General features: G+C 30.2%; 1 protein-coding gene across 1 annotated transcript; it reads right to left on the bottom strand.

Moving 5' to 3' along the window:
• Positions 1-8308: 8308 nt before the first annotated feature.
• LOC105617534 (homeotic protein deformed) lies at positions 8309-16863 on the bottom strand. Its single transcript, XM_012199089.1, has 2 exons — positions 15978-16863; positions 8309-8994 (listed from the first exon to the last, which is right to left on the bottom strand). The coding sequence occupies exons 1-2, from the start codon at positions 16861-16863 to the stop codon at positions 8309-8311; spliced, it is 1572 nt and encodes a 523-aa protein (XP_012054479.1).
• Between the last annotated feature and the right edge of the window lie 3011 nt (positions 16864-19874).

Here is a 19874-nt window from a genome sequence, read left to right as displayed (position 1 = left end):
TCTCTTTCTCTCTTTTTCACTTTTTCCTTTTCTATACAGAGGTAGCGACTAGCGACAGGTACCGTCGACGGCTTCTCGTAATAGTAGCACTTCGTGGTGCTTGTTGTTAGTACGTAACCTTCAGGTAGCGTTATCAAGAGAGAGGTAAAAATATGTCATTTCTTCTAGAAAATAATAAAGTAGTCATTGAAATAAAAAATATACATACAGAAAGAATGATTTTTCTAAAGTATCTAAGAATTTAGATAGATACAAATCTAAATATAATTTGATTGGACACTAAAATAATTATGTAGGAAACTTAAGTATGATGAATAAAGCTGCAAAAAATTTTTACATTCTAATAATCAGCTAAATATTCTATATAATTATTTTGATAATTCAATAAAATTATTTGCAGAGTTGTCTAGCTTTTTTAGATATTTCACCAAAACCATTCTTTTTATGTAATTGTTTGATCGATATATATCTAGTTATATCTTAAATTTAAACATCGCTTAAATTAAAATTCGTGTTTTAATGCAAAGTTAAAAGAAACTTTATGTTCCAATAATGATTATGTATGTTTTGCGTTAATGCTGTTTACATCGCTCCTAATTGTAAGTATCTTAGTAATATTCATGAGGCATCGTGTAATGAAATTAAGTATGAGATATATGACATTGTGAACTGGGGCTGGCATGGAAGATTATCTGCAGCAGAACGTGATGACAGTAACAGCACATTTTTTCCCTTTATATCCTGCTACTCGGAGGTAGATCACGTCACCGAGACTAGCCGTAGATAAAAATACATGTCCCTTTCGGACCGATGGTTTTAATTAATTCTAAAGATGGACGTGGCCGCCCATGTCAGCTTTTGGAGCCTTTCGTTCGATCACTGGCGCGTGTCGTCAGACCGCTACTGTGCTGCGTGTTACGGCAGCTGATTCATTATCTGGTCTCTCAAAATCGAAGTAACACTCCCCCATTCATCTCTTTTGAATTTATCTTTATTCGTTTGTAATCTACATTCAACGGAAGCGACAATTAATAGCGCGCGAAGATATTTCCGCGCTACGTCTATGCGTTGAATTTAAATCTAATTTCATGTCGGTTCCCTTCGATGACACGGTGATGCTTGTTATCTTTAGTTACAGGCGAATGTGTATTTGAGATGTGAAACTGTCTTTGGGGGATGTCAGTCAGTCAGTGGAGAGAGCACCGAACGGAAAGCGATGCGGCGAACGCGCAAAAGAGCAAGGGTAGATTGTTGAGAGAGAGGAAGGTGGGAGGCAGAGATGCTTTGTAATTACGGTGGCTGATAAATGGAGTCGTGACTCGTTAATCCCCTCCAATTACATTTGATGGGGACCGTTCACCAGATCTATCTTGCATCATTTTTGAAATTTTCGGACACGAACAATAGTGATTTGAACGTAATTTTATTGAATTAAATATTTGATTTTAGTTGAAATGCATTGTTGAATGCAGAATGTGCTACAGTTAAGTCTTTGACGATAATAAGAGATATGACACGACTCGCGCTGAAATTCTCGTTGTCTGTCTCTGCATTCGCTAAACGAGCAATTCAACGACCACCCACTTCAGCACTGTACAAGTTGTAGATCGAAGCGATTATTATGCGGATATAGACGAAATGACCAGCATGTATGCGTCAATTGTCTTAAGAGAACGGAAATGGAATGTGACGCGTGTAACGACACAGAACGAAAAGAAGGTTCGGAAATGAATAGTTAAATATTTGTGTACAGAGAAATGATAGTCCCTAATAAAGGAAAATGGACAGATTTTTTGAAAAAGGGAAAAAACAAAACATAATTATTTAGATAAATGTTTTGTAAATAAGTTTTGATAACAATCATTATATCTCTACAATCGTTAGCCAAACAATTATTTGTACAAATATAAATTTTACCATCAACAATTATTGCCTTCCTCTTATTAATTCTTCTTCTACTGAATAGTTTGATAAAGTGGTATTTGAAGAAATTTAACCTTACTAACTTAAAGATTGTAACTGATCATTAGAAAATATTTTTATTTAAGATACTAGATTACTTATTTTTAATTTATATACTCTATATTTAACAAAAATTTATTAATTTATAAATGCATATAGAATACTGTTCAAAAATTTTTTTCAAAAGACTTAAGATTACTTAAGAAGATCAATTTATTTAAATTTATCATATTTGCCTTTTTAAAAATTGTCTTTATATTTGAGTATATTTTATATTTTATTTTTACATTTTATTTTTAGTTTTATTTTAACTTTTTCTTTTTTTCTTCCCTTTTCTTTTTCTGTCTTTGTCTCTCAAGTGACTGTTATCCTAATATAAACATACCTGTAATCAATTTTGTATTATATCTCGCTCCACTTTGAAACAATAGACTGACCAAAATGTCTACAATAATTTCCAACTAATCTGTATCTTATAGAAGTTAGCGAAGGTGTTTAACATCAAAATCTATGGTTTATCTATTCACGGATAGCAAGCAGACAACAGTACATAGATCTTGCAATTAGTGGCTCTTGTGTACTTCCTTCCTTCTACTCGCTTGGAAACTTGCTATTAATCGTATCATCTTGTGTTGGATAGAATATACGTATTAGAATTAAATCATACTGCACATGTTTCAAATTATATTTTTCGTATTATATATATTATTATATATTATTTTTCATATTATATATATTCATATTATATTAAAAAAATATTTTTTACAAGATTATACAAACGTAGCTACTATGTACACACACATACTGAGAAAAAAAATGGTTGCAAGTGCTATAATAATTTAACTATAATTTATAATCATCTTTTTGAGTCTACTACAAATTTATAATTATTTTAATCATACATATTATAGCTGCTTCAACATTAAAATATAATCATTACAATTATGACATGCATTAAGTGTATTCTTCCTTACGAAATTAGTTTCTCCTTATTATGTCTCTTAGTTATTGTTACTATGTAAATAGTAAATAGTTGTATTCAATATAATGATAATCGTATTTATTACATAAAAACAGTTATTTTTATTTACTATTCATATCTTAACATTTTACTATATTAATAATTCAAATTATCATAATTTATAGTATAATTTTTCCATATTTGAGAGAACTATATATATAAGATTATTATTACTAAATAAGATTAAAGCAGTATTAATCATAAAATGGACTCTCTCCATAATTTTTTAATCATGCAATTAGAATTATGAATACCAAATACTTTTTTCTCTGTGCAGCTCAAAGGCAACAATTATAAACATCAATTCATTACAATAAATATACGGACAATATCACACATATTAATTATTTTGAATTTTATCTCTTCTGTTTATTAAACATTAAATAATATCTTGTTAACAAAATTTTATATTAGACTTTTCAGATTAATGTCCAAAAAGAAATAAATGTCATATTTCCTAATATTTACATATTTCCTAATATTTAAATCAATTATAAAATTATAAAATTTTAATAAAAAAGTAAATAAGTGTTATAAATTATAACACTAATTTTGATAGATTTTATAAACTTAATTGTAAAACTACATATAAATTAATTATAAGAAATTAATTAATTTAGAACTGTGTATATAAATTGTAATAAACTAATTAATTCAAAATTGTTAATAAATAAAATTATTAAAAAATAATACCTCTATTCTTTTTTATTGACATAACTTTCTGCATGTAATACATATACTTACCTGCTTATACATTGTTAAATCTAAATTATATTATAATATTATAGTATTATGGAATCAGTTTGATACATAGTATCAAATTAACACTATATAGAGTCAAATTTAATTGTTTTAATATAAAATAATAATATTTTACGTAAGAGTGGCGATTTAAATTAGGTTTGATATGACTATAGATTTAAGTGTAGTCATCGCTAATTGAAGGTTTCACAAATTCAAAGACTGCCGATAATTATTAAAGCAAACTTTGCAATTTTAATTAGATTAAAGTAAAGACATCAATAAAAAAAATCATTTCTTTAAATCATCATTAGTCACTATTAGTATTATAATTAATCATTTTTAAAACGAAAAATAAAAGTGTTACGTGTATAGATAATCTATCCATAATCTAATAATATATGTATACTTATAAAAGACCAATTTATGAAATTATAACTATTTTGATATATTTTTTTATTATTACTTTCTTTTACCTCATATACAGGGTCTCAAAATTCGCGCATTCGAAATACAGAATATGATACTTTATGCTAAAACAAACAACTTTTTTCTTTGGCAAAATTGCATCCGATAAATAATTTTTGTGCTTATTTGTTAATTTCAACCTGTTCTCCTGCAAAAATTACTTATCGAACGCAATTTTGCTAAAGGAAAAAGTTGTTTTTTGTGATAAAACGAATAACTTTTTCCTGTAGTAAAATTACATTCAATAAATAATTTTTGCATTTACTTATATAACTTCAACCTGTTCTCCTGCAAAAACTACAATACTTCTCAAACGCAATTTTGCAAAAGGGAAAAATTATTTGTTTTAACATAAAGTATTATATCCTGTACTCTGAATGCGCGAATTTTGAGATACTCTGTATCTATAAATCGAAAAAAAATGGAAGATATTTTCATTAATAAAACACAATAAAATTAACACAATAAAATTATCTAGATATGACCAATAAACAAAATTACATGCTTCTTATCGTTAGAATTTTATGGAAAATGAAATTGATATTAAATAAATAAAGGGAGTTGAATGTAAGAAGTGATAAAATATATGTATACAGATACCAAAATTTTTGTAATGTGCGCGCGTGTGTGTATGCGTGTGTGTGTTATACATGAGTAGCGACCTTGATTCACGCCATAATATGTCTGACTTTGGAACCCGGTTGGTAGCAACATATCTAGGCAGTTGGCCGGGATGTTCGTGGCATGGGCGGAGGCAGGACTGCACAGGCGGCCCCCCATTCGCTTTCCGGGTGCCACCCTTCTTTTCGAGCTGCTGCGAGGTATCCCTTGCCCCGGGCTGCGGCAATCACGCACATGCTCCTGCATGCGCATGCGCTATTACGGCAACGTCGCACGCATGGGCGCCCACACGATTACATGGGGACAAGAGGGGATTCAAGAAAATAGTAAATATATACTTATGATATACACCATAATATCTTCTGTGATACTTGTAAATTATAATAGCGTATGCATTCAGAACTGCTTATTTTTCTATTAAAGTCACAAAGTGTATCTAAGTACTTCCGACTATTGTCAACATAAATAAGTTGCTAGTTTTTTTAAATCGTCACTGTTACAATTGTAGAGTACGTGAAAATATAATTAATTATATGTATATAGTGAAAATATAATAATACAAGTTAATACCGTTTATAGCTTTACCGTTCATAAACAATGCTATAATATAAAAATTAATTTAGCGAAAAAACAAAATATTAATTGAATTATTAATTTAAAATAAAGCCTTTGTTTATTTATTAACACGTAAATTATTTAGAACCTATGATTATTAATATCCCTAGACTATTTTAAATACAATGTCATTTTGTACAGCCTTATGACAAAAATATGTATTATATTGTCAAATTACTATATTGTCTAAATTACTATATTGTCTAATTATTTATTTTTTTAAACCGATTTTATGTATAATATTACTTTCAGTTTTAGTTCTTAGCCTTATCGAAGTTAGAATGGAAACGATATATTATACATATATACAACTGAATGCGAATACACTTGAGGAAGAGATAATGTCAAAACTTAAGATAACAAGTAGCACTAACTTCAACTGATTAACGGTGTTTCCTGACAGAATAATAAATAGTGTAAAAAAATTATGAAAAATATTAAAGCAGGAAACTGTCATACGAATATAAAAAAACCATTGCATAAAAAGAGTTGAGAGACAAGGTTAAATAAGGGTGGGAATATGATTTGGAAACATAACGTTATTGTAAATTACGAAACATTTATTTATTCATTTATTTACTTGACAATTGTATAATTTATCGATCCTTATGATCAATATAAACATAAGCATTGAAGTGTGCCCAATGATGTCCTTATCGTACATGCTATATACAATTAATAGTAATAGCAAAGAGGGTATAATGTCACACTTATAGAACAATCTCGAAACTCATACACTTATTTCTTATATTCTTTCACTAGTTACACTAATTCGATTTTTAGAATTAATGTATCTTAACGTTTATAACTCTGTTTCTTATATCTAATAATATTGTTTTGGTATATCGTCACAGCGGTTCTGTGCATTAATTGTTTGATTACTACTCGCTTAATAGTACAACTCCCGATTTATTCACCGATAGGTGCAATTGCGTCCTAATTATTATTGGTCATTCCTCGTTTGTTTTCGGTAAAAATATATATATATATATATACTATTCATTTTGAATTATTTACAATATTCCATTACAGAAAGATGTGTTCAAGTATGATAGTTCTAAGTAACTTGCTATTTTTTTTTAAGTGTTTAAGAGGTTTTTTAAAATATTTTGTTTCCGGCATTTAAAGTATTCCAGATACATGACAATTTTTCAGAATGAATATGACCTGACATAATAATTACACTGTGTATTACTATAAAAATTTGTTGCTTTCTGTTATATTACTAATAAATATTCTGCAATCATAATGATTAAATTTTTGAAAATTCAATTTTCATCTATAATGTAAAATGTTAGTATCAACATATAATGCAATAATATACGTCAATATACGAAATATGAACACTATTTCAATTGTTGTACATATAATAAAACTTTCTTTACACTAATATATACATAAAATTGAGTATATACAATTCATTTTTCACAAGGTATAAATTTCTTTTTATTATAGATATTGATATTATGCAAATGATGACTAATCATATTTTGAGAGACTAATCATATTTTGAATTATAAGTTTTGATAAGAGGAATATAAAGAATATTCAGTTATTTGAAAACATAAAGAAAGTATTAGAACGGCGTAACTTATAACTTTTTTACTACAATTTATCAATTGCAATAAAAAACTACATTATAATTTAAGAGCTTCTGCTTTCATTTGATTTTATTTGCACACATATGCACTTTTATTTGCCAGATGTAAAGTTCTAATCTGTCAGATGTTTATATTACATATATTACGCATAATACATATGCACAATTTTTTTATTATATTAAACAGTAGAAGTCATATATGTATATTATTACATAAAATTGGACATATTTGGACATGGTAGATATTCATGCGTCAAGAGTTTGTTTAACAGTTTGACAGTCGTATAAAAATTTGTGAAAATTAGAAATTTAAGGAATAAATAATAAAGGATTATATATAATTTTAAATAATAAAAAGAGTTTTAGAATTTCTATTAATTAGGATGCATAAATATTTAAATGCAATATTTCAAATATATTAATATACTAAACTTTATGCAATAAGGTATATATATCATCTACTGTAAATACGTTATTATTCAATTTGAAATCTGAAACGCGTAATATTATGAATTTTTGTTCAAATTTCATCATTGATTGGAATTTGCAATAATATAAAAAATTTGATAAACAATTTGATTAAACAAATGTTATTTTGATAACAGAGAATAGTGTGTCATAGCATTATTATTAAATTGTTTAATTAAATTAATTCAATTTAATAATTAATACTTGTAAAATCAAAAGCATATAAATTTAGTCATGTATATAGTAGAAAATATTTTATAGCAAAAATAAAATTTTGTATTGTTTTGATATAAACAGATTCATTATTATATTCATGAACTGTTAATAATAAGTGATTTATTATTAATTACCTGATAGCCTGATGATTCTTTATTTTTCGAGACATTACTTTTGTTGACTATAGAATTATATATTCCTTTCTATTCTTTATGTTTATGTATGATTAATTTTTCAGACTTGATTTTCACAACTTTACAAATCAGAGAACATTTTTACGTACAATAGAGTTAAGAAATAACTAAATAATTTTAGATCTAGCGTTTTATATTGTAGTTAATGGATTGCAATTGCAGAACACTTGACATATTCACGTACGTAAAAAAAAAATAATACTGCTTTTTTTTGAAGACTATGAACTCTTAGCTCACGTTTTGAGACTACTCTCCTTATTCATACTGCAATGAGAAAAACTGAAACTACGTTTATCTAATTTGCAATAAATATCCAGTCAAATAGTGGAATTATTCATGGAGAGCAGTCGTTAAATAGTATTGAAAAAATTATATCGTTGAATATACCTCACTAAATTGATGTTACAGAGCTGTGAGTCCATAGTCGGATTTTATCGTCGATGGCGGCACAGGAGCTGATACTTGCGACAATCCGGGAGGGCTGGTAGCCGGAGCGAGAGGACTGATACTTCCGGAACTTATGTGTCCCAACGGTCCTCCCGTCGGACCGTCCATCATTCCACCCACGTGATGATGACTCAGCTGTGCTTGGAGATGAGCCAGAGAATGAGGATGACCTTGAAAGCTCGGATGAACCACACCAACGGGATGAGGAATATTGGAGCTGACCCCATGAACTTCGCTCATATCATGACCGATGTTTGAGTCCAAACTGTTCTCCATACCACTAGAAGGTGAATTGTTGTTTTTCCTTTGACTATTGTTGTTACCAGTGCCGGACTTTGCCCGCGCCGCTGAAGTCTTCGCCGGTTTAGCTGCTGCTGATGACGCCTGGCCATTCGCATTTTTTCTGCGTACATTCTTCGTATTCGGTAACTTATGGTCCTTCTTCCATTTCATACGGCGATTCTGAAACCAGATTTTGATCTGTCGCTCCGACAGGACCAAGGTATGAGCGATCTCGATCCGTCGTCGTCTTGTCAGGTACCTATTGTAGTGAAATTCCTTTTCCAATTCAAGTATCTGATGCCTCGTGTAGGCTGTTCTCTGTCGTTTTGGCTCCATTCCAGGTTGGTATGAACCGTTTGCTGTAAGGAAACAAAGATTTAAATATATTAGTACTATATATATTTACTATAAATATCGGCAAATCCGGCTCAATTCCGGAGGTACTACTTTCTTCTTAACCTAATGAGAGATATTCTATACAAGTGACCATGCAAGTTATATTCTAACATATGAAATTTATTTTAATAAGTAATAGTAGTTATGTAGTAATAGTAGTTAATCCGAAAAAATTAAAATCGAAAAATAACTATACTATATAGATGCTTTGAATAAAGTATTCCTTCTTTTATTCAATTCTTCTTTCTTGAAAAAACTTAATTAGGATCAATATTTATATATTTATAGTTTGTTCTTATTATAAGATTGTTTTAAGTAATAATTTTAAAATACGTGTACTAATGTAGCTCTATGACAAAGGCTGTAAGTACGCAGAATGATTCACAATGGTTTAACTCGAGATTTTGGCCAAGATCTAAAATTTTATTATATTCTCACCAAAATTTATAAATAATATATTCTAATAATGAAAAATTTTTTATGACATTTTTTTTAATATTTAGAAAATTAAGGCACTTTTACATCGTATGTGTTATTAAAATGTTATAAAAATGAATTAACCAACTTTTGTAATAATAAATTTCAATGAATAATTTAATATATTTATACATATGTACTATTTATACATAATATACTGATTTACAATGTAATCCTTATTGTGTTCCTCTAGCCAGATTTCGAATAATTTTTCATATTTAAAATAATGCCTGAAAAGAATAAATAATAACTATTTAACTGACAGCCTATGGCAACTAGATTTTGAATAAAACTGATCAGAAACATTTTACAAAATGTCATGTGAGTTTATGTGAGGGAAATCAAGCAATTTTTTTGCAGGTTGTATTAATTATTATTTTATTATTATGCGACATTTTGTATCAACGTTGTGTTTTATTTAATTTCTCTGCTTGTATAAATTTTTGATTACTAATTTTTTATACAATAGTATAATAAATACCTGCAATAAGAATGTGTAAAAGCTTTGTAAATAAATATTAATTCCTTAACATATTTTGTCAAATTTTCACTAAATGATATGGCGAGAAAAAATAAACAAGCGAATCTCCTAGAGTAACGAATTTTGTGTCTTATAGTGTAGTTGTAAGAACTCAATTATAAAAAACTGATATGAGTTCTTTGATTACTGACATGTTATCTTTCAAATTCTACACATAAAAGAACCTATTAAAAAATCCAAAAAATTGACTTTTTGGCCAAAATTTTGAATTCTTAAAACATAGTGAGGTCTTAAATATAAGAATCAACTACAATATACCAACCCAAACGTTTCCTTCCAAATATTTAATATCTAATATTTGATGTTACAATAGATATTAAATATCACAGCGATTTAAAACTTTCCTAAAATAAAAATTCTTTCTAAATCGTAGAGTGAAATCTCATTCGAAGAAATTGAAAATTTAGTCTGTTTTAAAAAAAGAGTGAAAATACGGCTACACTTGTTCAAAAGTGGCGGATTTTCACTCTTTTTAAAGTAAGATTTACTCTTTTGAAATGAGATTCACTCCGAGGGAGTGAAATCTGCCACTCTTGAACAAGAATGGCCGTATTTTCACTTTTTTTCCAAGACAGGTTAAATTTTCAGTCTCTTCAAAAGATTTCACTCCACGAAATTTAGAGAGTTGTAAATTAAATAAGGAGTACAGTTTATTTATATACTTAAAGTTTTTTTTATGCAAAGTTCTTTATTTCTAATCGCTTATACAAAACTACAAAAGCTTATACAAAAACTATCAACATCTTAATATTTTTGCTATAAAATAAATACCTAATTCATAAAAGATTTATTCTTGAAATAGAATTCATGTATTACGATGCTCTTTATATTTTATATACATTGTATAAAATGCTCCACGGATTTATTCATTAATAAATTTCATTTGTTCATTTCTTTAAATAATTTAAGATGTTAAAACAGATTTTAATATATTAATAATCTAAATCTTTGCATTACAAGTGATTGACAAATAACTTTTCATGAACTCCAAAATTACAAATAAATATAATACAATAAATATAATACAATTATTTTTAATTTAATTTCTAATAAAGTTTACTTTGCATTTTAATTATTCAATTTTAATGTTTTTGATTAACTTATTACTATTATACATATCAGTTTAATTCCGCGAGAGTAATCGGTAACCTACGTTAGAGTGTCCGTTCAAGCTGTTTGATGTTTTGGCTATAAAAAGAAACGTAATTATACAATAAATTTTGATATATATCATGCTTGGATACATATGAAGTTATGATATATGTTATTGATATATTAGGCTTTCTTCTTTACAACAATAAGTATTATAATATAACAATAAGTTTTGTTATTTAATCATTATAAAATACATTTTACTTAACAAACATAATACACAAACAAAAATCGTCGATTATGGGTGACTTACGTCATAGCTTTCATACATAATGTAGTTTATAATATGATGAATAAAAAATGTCATGGACATAAGGCTCAATGAATTTTTTAGCTATCAAGTGTATCAAAGCTATAATATAATAAATAGCAAAGGTTTGTTCTGTATTATAAGCTATATTATGTGTGGAAACTAACTCATTTTATCAAGAACAATTTTCAATACGGAATCCTCTAAATTTTATATTATATACATTATATAATTCATTACTATAAACAGTATTATGTTAATAATATTTGTACAAAGCTTTGAAAAAATAGTACATATTCTGCATATAAGAAATTTCATTGCTCAGTTTTTTCGTACAAAATTTATTTTTTCATATCTGAAATCAATTCTTTTTTTCTTTCTTTTATTCTTTTATTGTTTTTTTTTCTTAATATTCTCATTTCTAAGATTTTTATTATTAATTTAACGATATATAAATAAACAATTTTATTGAACTTTAAACAATTTTATTGAACATTATTAATTGTATTATTGTTACATGCACTAAAGCTTTTATGATTTTCATTAGACATATAGATATATGTATATAATTCGTAAAATTCTAGCAATAATTTTTATGAAGAATTAATTCAGAATGTTCACATACACATACACACACATACACAAATCTTTTTTCTCAAGTTAAAATGTAGTATAAGATGCAAATAACATGAAAAATGATTCGTTTATAGATTCGAGTCATATGCTATTTTAACAATAAAAGGAAAACAATTCGTACACTTTATAGATTACTACTTCAATTATAAAATATTCTTTACGTTGATGTCTAGAGAGATATTATACGCAAATAACATTTTTATAGCATATGACCATTCGTCATGGCCGTTTTGAATAGCATCAAAGTCGGTTGAAGTGACTTTTGTAATCTGATCAATCCATGAGATATGTCGGTTGAGTTGTGAAGGTAGAATACGCGTATGCAAATTCACGAGGATAAAAAGTGCCAAGTGTACACATGCATTGGTCCCGCTAAGCATCATCTAAAGAAATATAGAAACAATATTCTTTGATTATTTATTCTTTGCAAACTAGCTTGAAGGTTCAATAATTCGATAATCTTATTCGTCAAGTTTTTCCGTTAAATTTTTCAAAGATTTATTTAAAATATGAAATTCATCATCATGCAATTTCTACAGAAATGTCTATAAAATATTTAACGCGCACATAACAGAAATGAAATAATAATCACGAAATGTTCAAAGTATTTTAGAAAATAATCAGATGATTGAAACACTACAAACAACTGAATAAGTAGATTGAAAATAAAAATATCCTGCTGTGGCACGTTGATGTTAATATTTGTGAGTCACGCTAGTAGCAATCCGTGGTGGTCTGTTCAGTTCGATAGAGGAAACATGGGAACAAGTTCAGTCTAGAATCCGTGCAGACATTCCATTCCGAGCTGACCGTCGGTCTCGTGGAGGCCCCTTTTAACTCTGACGTCCGGCGACCATACTTCGACAACCAAAGGGGAGAGATTGCAGTCTCTGACAGCCCGACGGACGAGCATACCAAAGTCCAGAGATTTCAAATATTAAATTGCGCGATTCCTAACATTACGATAAGTGTAACTTATAATGCCGTATGTTTAATGGAACATTTTAATTTCACAATTACAACTGTTAAAACCATTTTATATCATATATCTCTGCGAATCAAACTTTCTTAATAGTATTATTAAAAACTATTTTTTAATCTTGCTATATCCTCTCTGTTTTATTCTTTATGCAATAATTAAAATATATTCTCTGTTTATATTGCTATATACATATCAGTTAATAAATTTTATAAAATATTTATTGTAAGCTTTATATAATTATTGTATGCAGATGCATTATTAGTAAATTATAAATAATATTCCTTGAGATAAAACAAAATATTCCTTAAGATAATGTTTTTACTAAAATAAATTTTTTAAGAGATATTTATTTTTTACATTTTTATTTTTATCATACATTGTAAATTATCGCATGTGAAATTTTCTTTAGAATAATATTAAATGCTAAGGAAGTTTTATACATATTTTTAAAACGATAACAAAATTATAAAAAATTACAGAATATTCTAAATTACATTTAAAATAATACGACAAATTGGTGACGGTTTAATATCTGGATCATTATTTTAATAAATAGACATATTTTTTTTATCTGTGCTCTAATAAAAATATATGAAAATGTATTATAAAATAAATGATAAAAATCTCAATTTTTAAATATAAGTATATTATGTATTCAAGAATTATTTATGTAGAATTACATTGAGATGTATGAACTAGTTATCCAGTAAACAACCAAGATATTTATTTGTTCCATATCTTTATAACTTATCAGTGAATCAATGAAACTTTGTATAAATTATATATTTTGAATATTTAAAGTATTTATAAAAGAAAAATATAAATTTTTTAATCACTTAAAAATTTTAATTTTTAACAATAAAAATAAAATAAATAAATTAAAAATGTGTTATTAAAAAAAAATGTAATCTTATTCACACAACTTTCATATAGTATATAGTTTATTTAAAGTATAAATATTAAACATACTTCCAAACAAATTTAATTTTCTTTGCAGAAATTATATGTCTAATACATTCTTAAAGAATATTAAAAGTCATATTCAAAAAATCATATTCAAGTAATATCGCTATTTTTTTTATTATTATAAAATTAATTTGAATAAAACGCTATTTTTTTGTACATTAATTTTTAGCGTTAATAATAGAGATAACAAGTTTTTGTTGTAAACAATTTTACTTGGAAACATAAATTATGATATTCAATCTCTCCTGTATGGTATAAAATTTTATTTTCTATTGTATCATATGCAATGGATTCAAAAGAAATACTTGCAAGCTGGAATGAACAGCATTTTCCGCAGAATAGAAATTTTTGTGGCGGCAAGGCCAATCTAATTCTGAAGGGACATTACGTTGCAAAAATTATCTTTGGAAATTCTTTAATGAGGACTTCTTTCTACCTGCTGAAATAGTTTCTAGTTTAGCATAATGTAAAAAAACGATAAACTTTGAAGAAATGAATGCGTTACAAGCACTTATAGAGGCATTACTCTGTAATTTGTAAAACGTTAATTAATATATCTGTGTGTTGTGGTTACGCTCAAAATATCTTTCTATTTTTATGAAGATAGGAAGCACGCGTATATTAATTCTGGAAGTAGTTGTCTTATTAATTATGAAAGAAGAACTACATTCGCGCTAATTGCCTTAATTACAACAACTAGAAGCGCTATACCATCACCGGCATCTGTTTCAAGTCTTGAGCACTAGCAACTTTGCACAATGATGAATGTCTACTTAAAACACGGCAGAATCTCTGTGTCGAATTTCGAAATTTATTTTTGTCCGCAACACTGAATTGTGTGCTGTGGACGTCCCATTATTGTAGTATACGTTCGCTACTGTGCGAAAGATGAAGATATATTAGGCGTAACCGAATTCACCTATAAAACGAGGTGCCGTTACAACCTCACACAGGTGATTGCAAGGTGCTAGGATAGATAAATTTCAGCCCATAACTCTTCGGGACCGTTCTAAAGCTCGTCACCTTGTAAACACATAATGTAATGTATATCTACTAAATATATAAATAGATATTCGGCAGATCTTTTATGTGTTCAGAAAACAAGTTTTCAAATCGTTTCGGTACCAGCGTCCCTTCAAATTCTTATTGCTGTTTATTTTGTAACAATATTGACAAATAAGAATAATAAAATAGAAAATATAAACATGTTAATAAGTTCAAATTTTTGCTTTTCATTTCGTTAAGGAGGAACAATTTTTGTGAGAGAATCAAAGTGAAAAAAAAACATTAAACAGAAAACATGGCAGCATTTTGTATCACAAATATACTTTTAAGTATTAAATGTGTTTTATTAGTAGGTGTATCATTTCATGAACGAGGCGCTACAACGTATCCTTTGTAAGAAAAAGAATGCTATAGTAGAAATAAATCATTATTCTTTTTAAATAAATTAATATCGAAAAATGTATACATTTGAGGAGAATATAAATTTGTCCTATTACATTTATTTTACCATAATATTATGATAATAGACTTTATATGTTTAAGTTTATTGAATATATAAGATATCTCTTCAAGCCGTCGGATATATTTCTGTAGCGGTTAATTACGCTTCCTCCACGATATAACCCAAAATGAAAATATTGATAACATTTATTAATTATAGCGCAAAACTGAGATTAATATATAAAATTATACTTTGCTAATTAAATTATGTGCGTTTGTACTTATTAAATAAATAAGCTGATAAATATAAACAGTGGTTTCCAAATTGGAAAATGGATATAAAAAGATATTTAAAAATAAAATGGAACAAGGATAAAGATAGATAAAAAAATGTAATATTACAATATAAATGACGAAAACAAAATAAATTTCAATATTATTGTATCAAAAGTACAAGATATACATACAACATAATTGTAAATCCATATAAACTCACCGACGCCTGCAACATGAATTTTTTTCATCCATGGATAAATCGTACGATCTCTATTCTCCTCATCTTCTTCTTCTTCCTCCATCATTCCCGGTGAACCTTCCATCTGACCATCTTCTATGTCATCCGCGTCCGAGCTGTCTTCTACATGATGTTGTTGCTGCTGCGGCGGCGTTTGTTGTTGGCCGCTCTGTATATGTTGAGATTGCTGAGACAACGATTGTTGCGTTTGAAGATCAGGTGAATTGTCTCGGTGCAACTGACCCGAACCGGCTGGACTGCAGGCATTATTTTCATGCTGATGATGCTGAAGGGCATCTGGCTGCTGCTGCACATGATTCTGCATTATAGATGGTGACAGAGGCGTGGATCCAAGGATAGTTGACGTCGGTACAGATGGTTGTTGCTGCTGCTGTTGTTGCTGTTGACTTTGTATTGACGACGGACACGTGAGCGGTGGTTGTTGAGCTTCCGGCGGCATCGCTAAAGCACCAACCGCGTGATGATGAGAATGTAAACTAGCGTGATGAACTGCATGCACTTGGTGATGAGGATGATGAGGTCCATAATATCCGCCATATCCTGCATATCCTCCATTTAATTGTACCGCAGAGGAAGCCCCGTAAGGAGTCGACGCCGCTTGATGATGATGTTGATGGTAGCCGTATTGTAGTTGAGATTGTGGATGGCTCAAATGATGACCACCGCTACCGCTTGAAAAGAAGTCTGCTCCGGTCGAAGGTATATAATTATTTTGACTGTATTCCTCGTTGGGAGGAAACTTTGGATCAACCAACGAGGAAGTAGTGGCTAGATGATGATTTCCAGCTTGTTGTTGATGCTGATGGTGATGATATCCACCAGCGGCGGATGGAAGGAAGGAATTCATGTTCCTGAGTACTTTTTTATGAAAAACACGCACTCACGATAGTCCAAATGAATTTTAAACAATCGCACTTCTTGGTTCTTCTCTTTTATCTTGCTATCTGCATCAATTTTTTGATGCGGCACACCATTTCGAGTTCATATAATATTCATTCTCAAGCTTGCACTGCACGACACTGCGCTATGGTCCATCGTCCACACCTCACCGTCTCCTGCGAAAAGGGGTGACGTTTTCTCAAAAGGAGGAAAAGAGAGAAAGAAAGAGAGGGAGAAAAGAGAAAAGAAATGGAAAGAGCGGGGCCACAACGAGCACAGGACTCCCGGTGGACAGCTGCTTATTCTCTCCTCTCCTTCCGCCACTTTCGCGATCCTCCACGACCTCGTTCGCTCCTTCCCGCCCACCGGAGCCCAATTACCATACCACGTGACCACAAAACCGACCAATCGGAGCTGCTTCTAGTCCGCGACCATGATGGATAACTACGGCACGCATGCAACACGTGAGTGGCGCCGCGAGAACCACTGCGGCAGGTGCAGCAACTTCTTGCTTTGCTTCGCTATTTCACGATTGTCATCAGGGAATCCGTAGACACACTTGTAGTTTATTAATTTTTACGCAAGTGTCTTGCTTCTTAATATAATACACTACACTTTTACATAAATTTTCACTTCTTATTCACATTATCAGCTTAATTTGAGTATCAAGCTGACTTTTCTGCAAACAATTCTGATAAGTCAAGCGTTTCCATACGAATCATTTTTTTTTTAATAAACAAATATGTTACCTCCGAATTGCACTTCAGTCACTACTTTTCAAACTGTTAATGATTTCTACTATAAATATAAAGATTTAGTCAGATGTGAAGTTTCGACGGAAAGCCCTGAAAGTGAGCTCGTCGCGCGTCAGCAGAAACTCGTCTGGCAACTCTGGTTTGCTTCCAACTCCCTCCAGCTCCGTTCGCGCCGGTTGGTTTTGAGCCGATGCGGAGAGCCGCGTCCCCTCTTTCTCGTCATGCGTCTTCTCTAGAATCACCCCCACTCCGCGGCAGCATGAGACCAACCCCTGCCACGGAAACAGTGGATCTTGTGCCCTTATGGGGCATACTCGAGGTACCTATATAACCATGCAGTCACTCCTACATATTCCCCTAACCCGCCTCCATGCTTCTGAATTCATCTTATAGCCAGAGTTAATGCTAAGAGAAACGGTGGCAATGAACGTTAATGTTGTTGATATCGAATATCGTTGTGAGGACAATCGTGATACTAATTCAGAACTACTTGTTGTGACCAGCAGGTGTTACCATCGCCCATTACAGCTCCATTTGCCAATATTATATGAAAACTGAACGTTAATTGATCTCTATTAAGTCTCTTCCCTATTAAGTGGATATAATTTAATATCTGAAGTTGCTATTAATAAAATATATTTATTTATCAATATTAATTGATATTCATACAAACAAGTTAAATATATTTTCTGTATCTATATTAAGTAAAAATAGATACATTTTTATAATAATTATTATGAAACAAGGAGAAATGAGTAAAGGATAAATGGATATATGCTATTGTTAAATTAGCCATCTTTAATTTTATAATTAATTGATACTCAAGTGATATGTTACGTAAGACGAGATTAAATTGGCTAAATTAATAGTAATAGATTTGCTATTCGATTACATTCTGCTCATATTAATACATTGGTGTCTCGGCGTACTCGGTCAAGTACGTCTACTCGCGATCAGCTGCGTGGCATAGAGAATATAAAACGCCGAGTCATTACACAAAGAGCATACTCACTGTGTTTTGCCTTGGTACGACAATACAGCACGGTAAATTTAAGCTACATTGACTGTGTGCTGTATAAACGATTCAGGAAATAACAGTATATTGTAGAACGGTATTATAGAACAAAAGCGACGTAAGGCCAATATTAGTTCGTATGAATTACGTAAATTTTAGTTTAAAATTCATACTTTTGATCGAAAAGCGATTTTTTTATTATCGAAAGTCCTTTAATTAATGTCAGATACACCAAATAGAGAAAATAGAAATAATTTAGGATTGAATATTTTCAGGAAGGTTGAAAACGCATCGCGCGTTTTTACGAGATCTGTCTTTCTCTCTTGAGTTAGTTCTTCGTTTACCCGAATACGCCACGGCTTATTTCTATTTTTCTTATGGCCACTTCATGTCGCTCCAAGGAGAGCGGAGCTTTGAGTGGAATCTGGAAGAGTCCAGAGGGGTTGAAGGGGCCGCTGAATGACGTAGAGAAGGCTAGAGGGGGTTGTCTTCTCGTTTTGCGACACAACCTCGTCTTTATCACTGACGATGCTCGGGAACTGCTGTCCTTCTCTCTTTCCTCATCCACCGCCATCTTACGCCATCTCTACTTTCGTCGTCTCGCTCCTTTCCTCTGGTTCTGTTCCGAGTCTTCTGCTCTTGTCTTCCGGCGAAACACGATCAATCACTTTTCCCAGTCTGCCGGCATGACACCCCCTTTACACCCACGGCTATCCTCGAAGAGGGCCTGCTTCGTCAACGACGAGTCCTTTCGGCTACCGGACGAATGTGTGATCATCCAAGTGACGATTATCGTGAGATCACACACGTGGGTCTGTCATATCACTTCATGAATTTTGTTGTCTATCAGAGGATTGTCGATGTTTTGACATCCAAAACGAATTATGTTTCTGAGAAGTTGTATTGACATTTTAGAGATATATCAAATATTGTTAATATTAATAAATTTTTAAATAATATATTTGTAATTGAGAAAAATCTATTTGTTGAAGTTATTCAGTAGTGTTACATTTAAATATTTTGGAGTCGGAATAAACATTACAATGACAAAAATGCTCTTTTTAAATAATTATAACTAACTTTTTAAACTATAACATATATTCTTCTCTCTCTCTCTCTCTTNTCTCTCTCTACTCTACTACTCTACTCTACTACTACTAACTACTACTATACGTACTACTTACTTACGTACTACTACGTACTACGTAC

The sequence above is a fragment of the Atta cephalotes genome (genome assembly GCF_000143395.1).
Source record: "Atta cephalotes unplaced genomic scaffold scaffold00013, whole genome shotgun sequence".
Lineage (NCBI taxonomy): Eukaryota > Metazoa > Arthropoda > Insecta > Hymenoptera > Formicidae > Atta > Atta cephalotes.
Note: the sequence above shows the minus strand (reverse complement) of the source record. Positions and strands in the feature narration are given on the sequence as shown.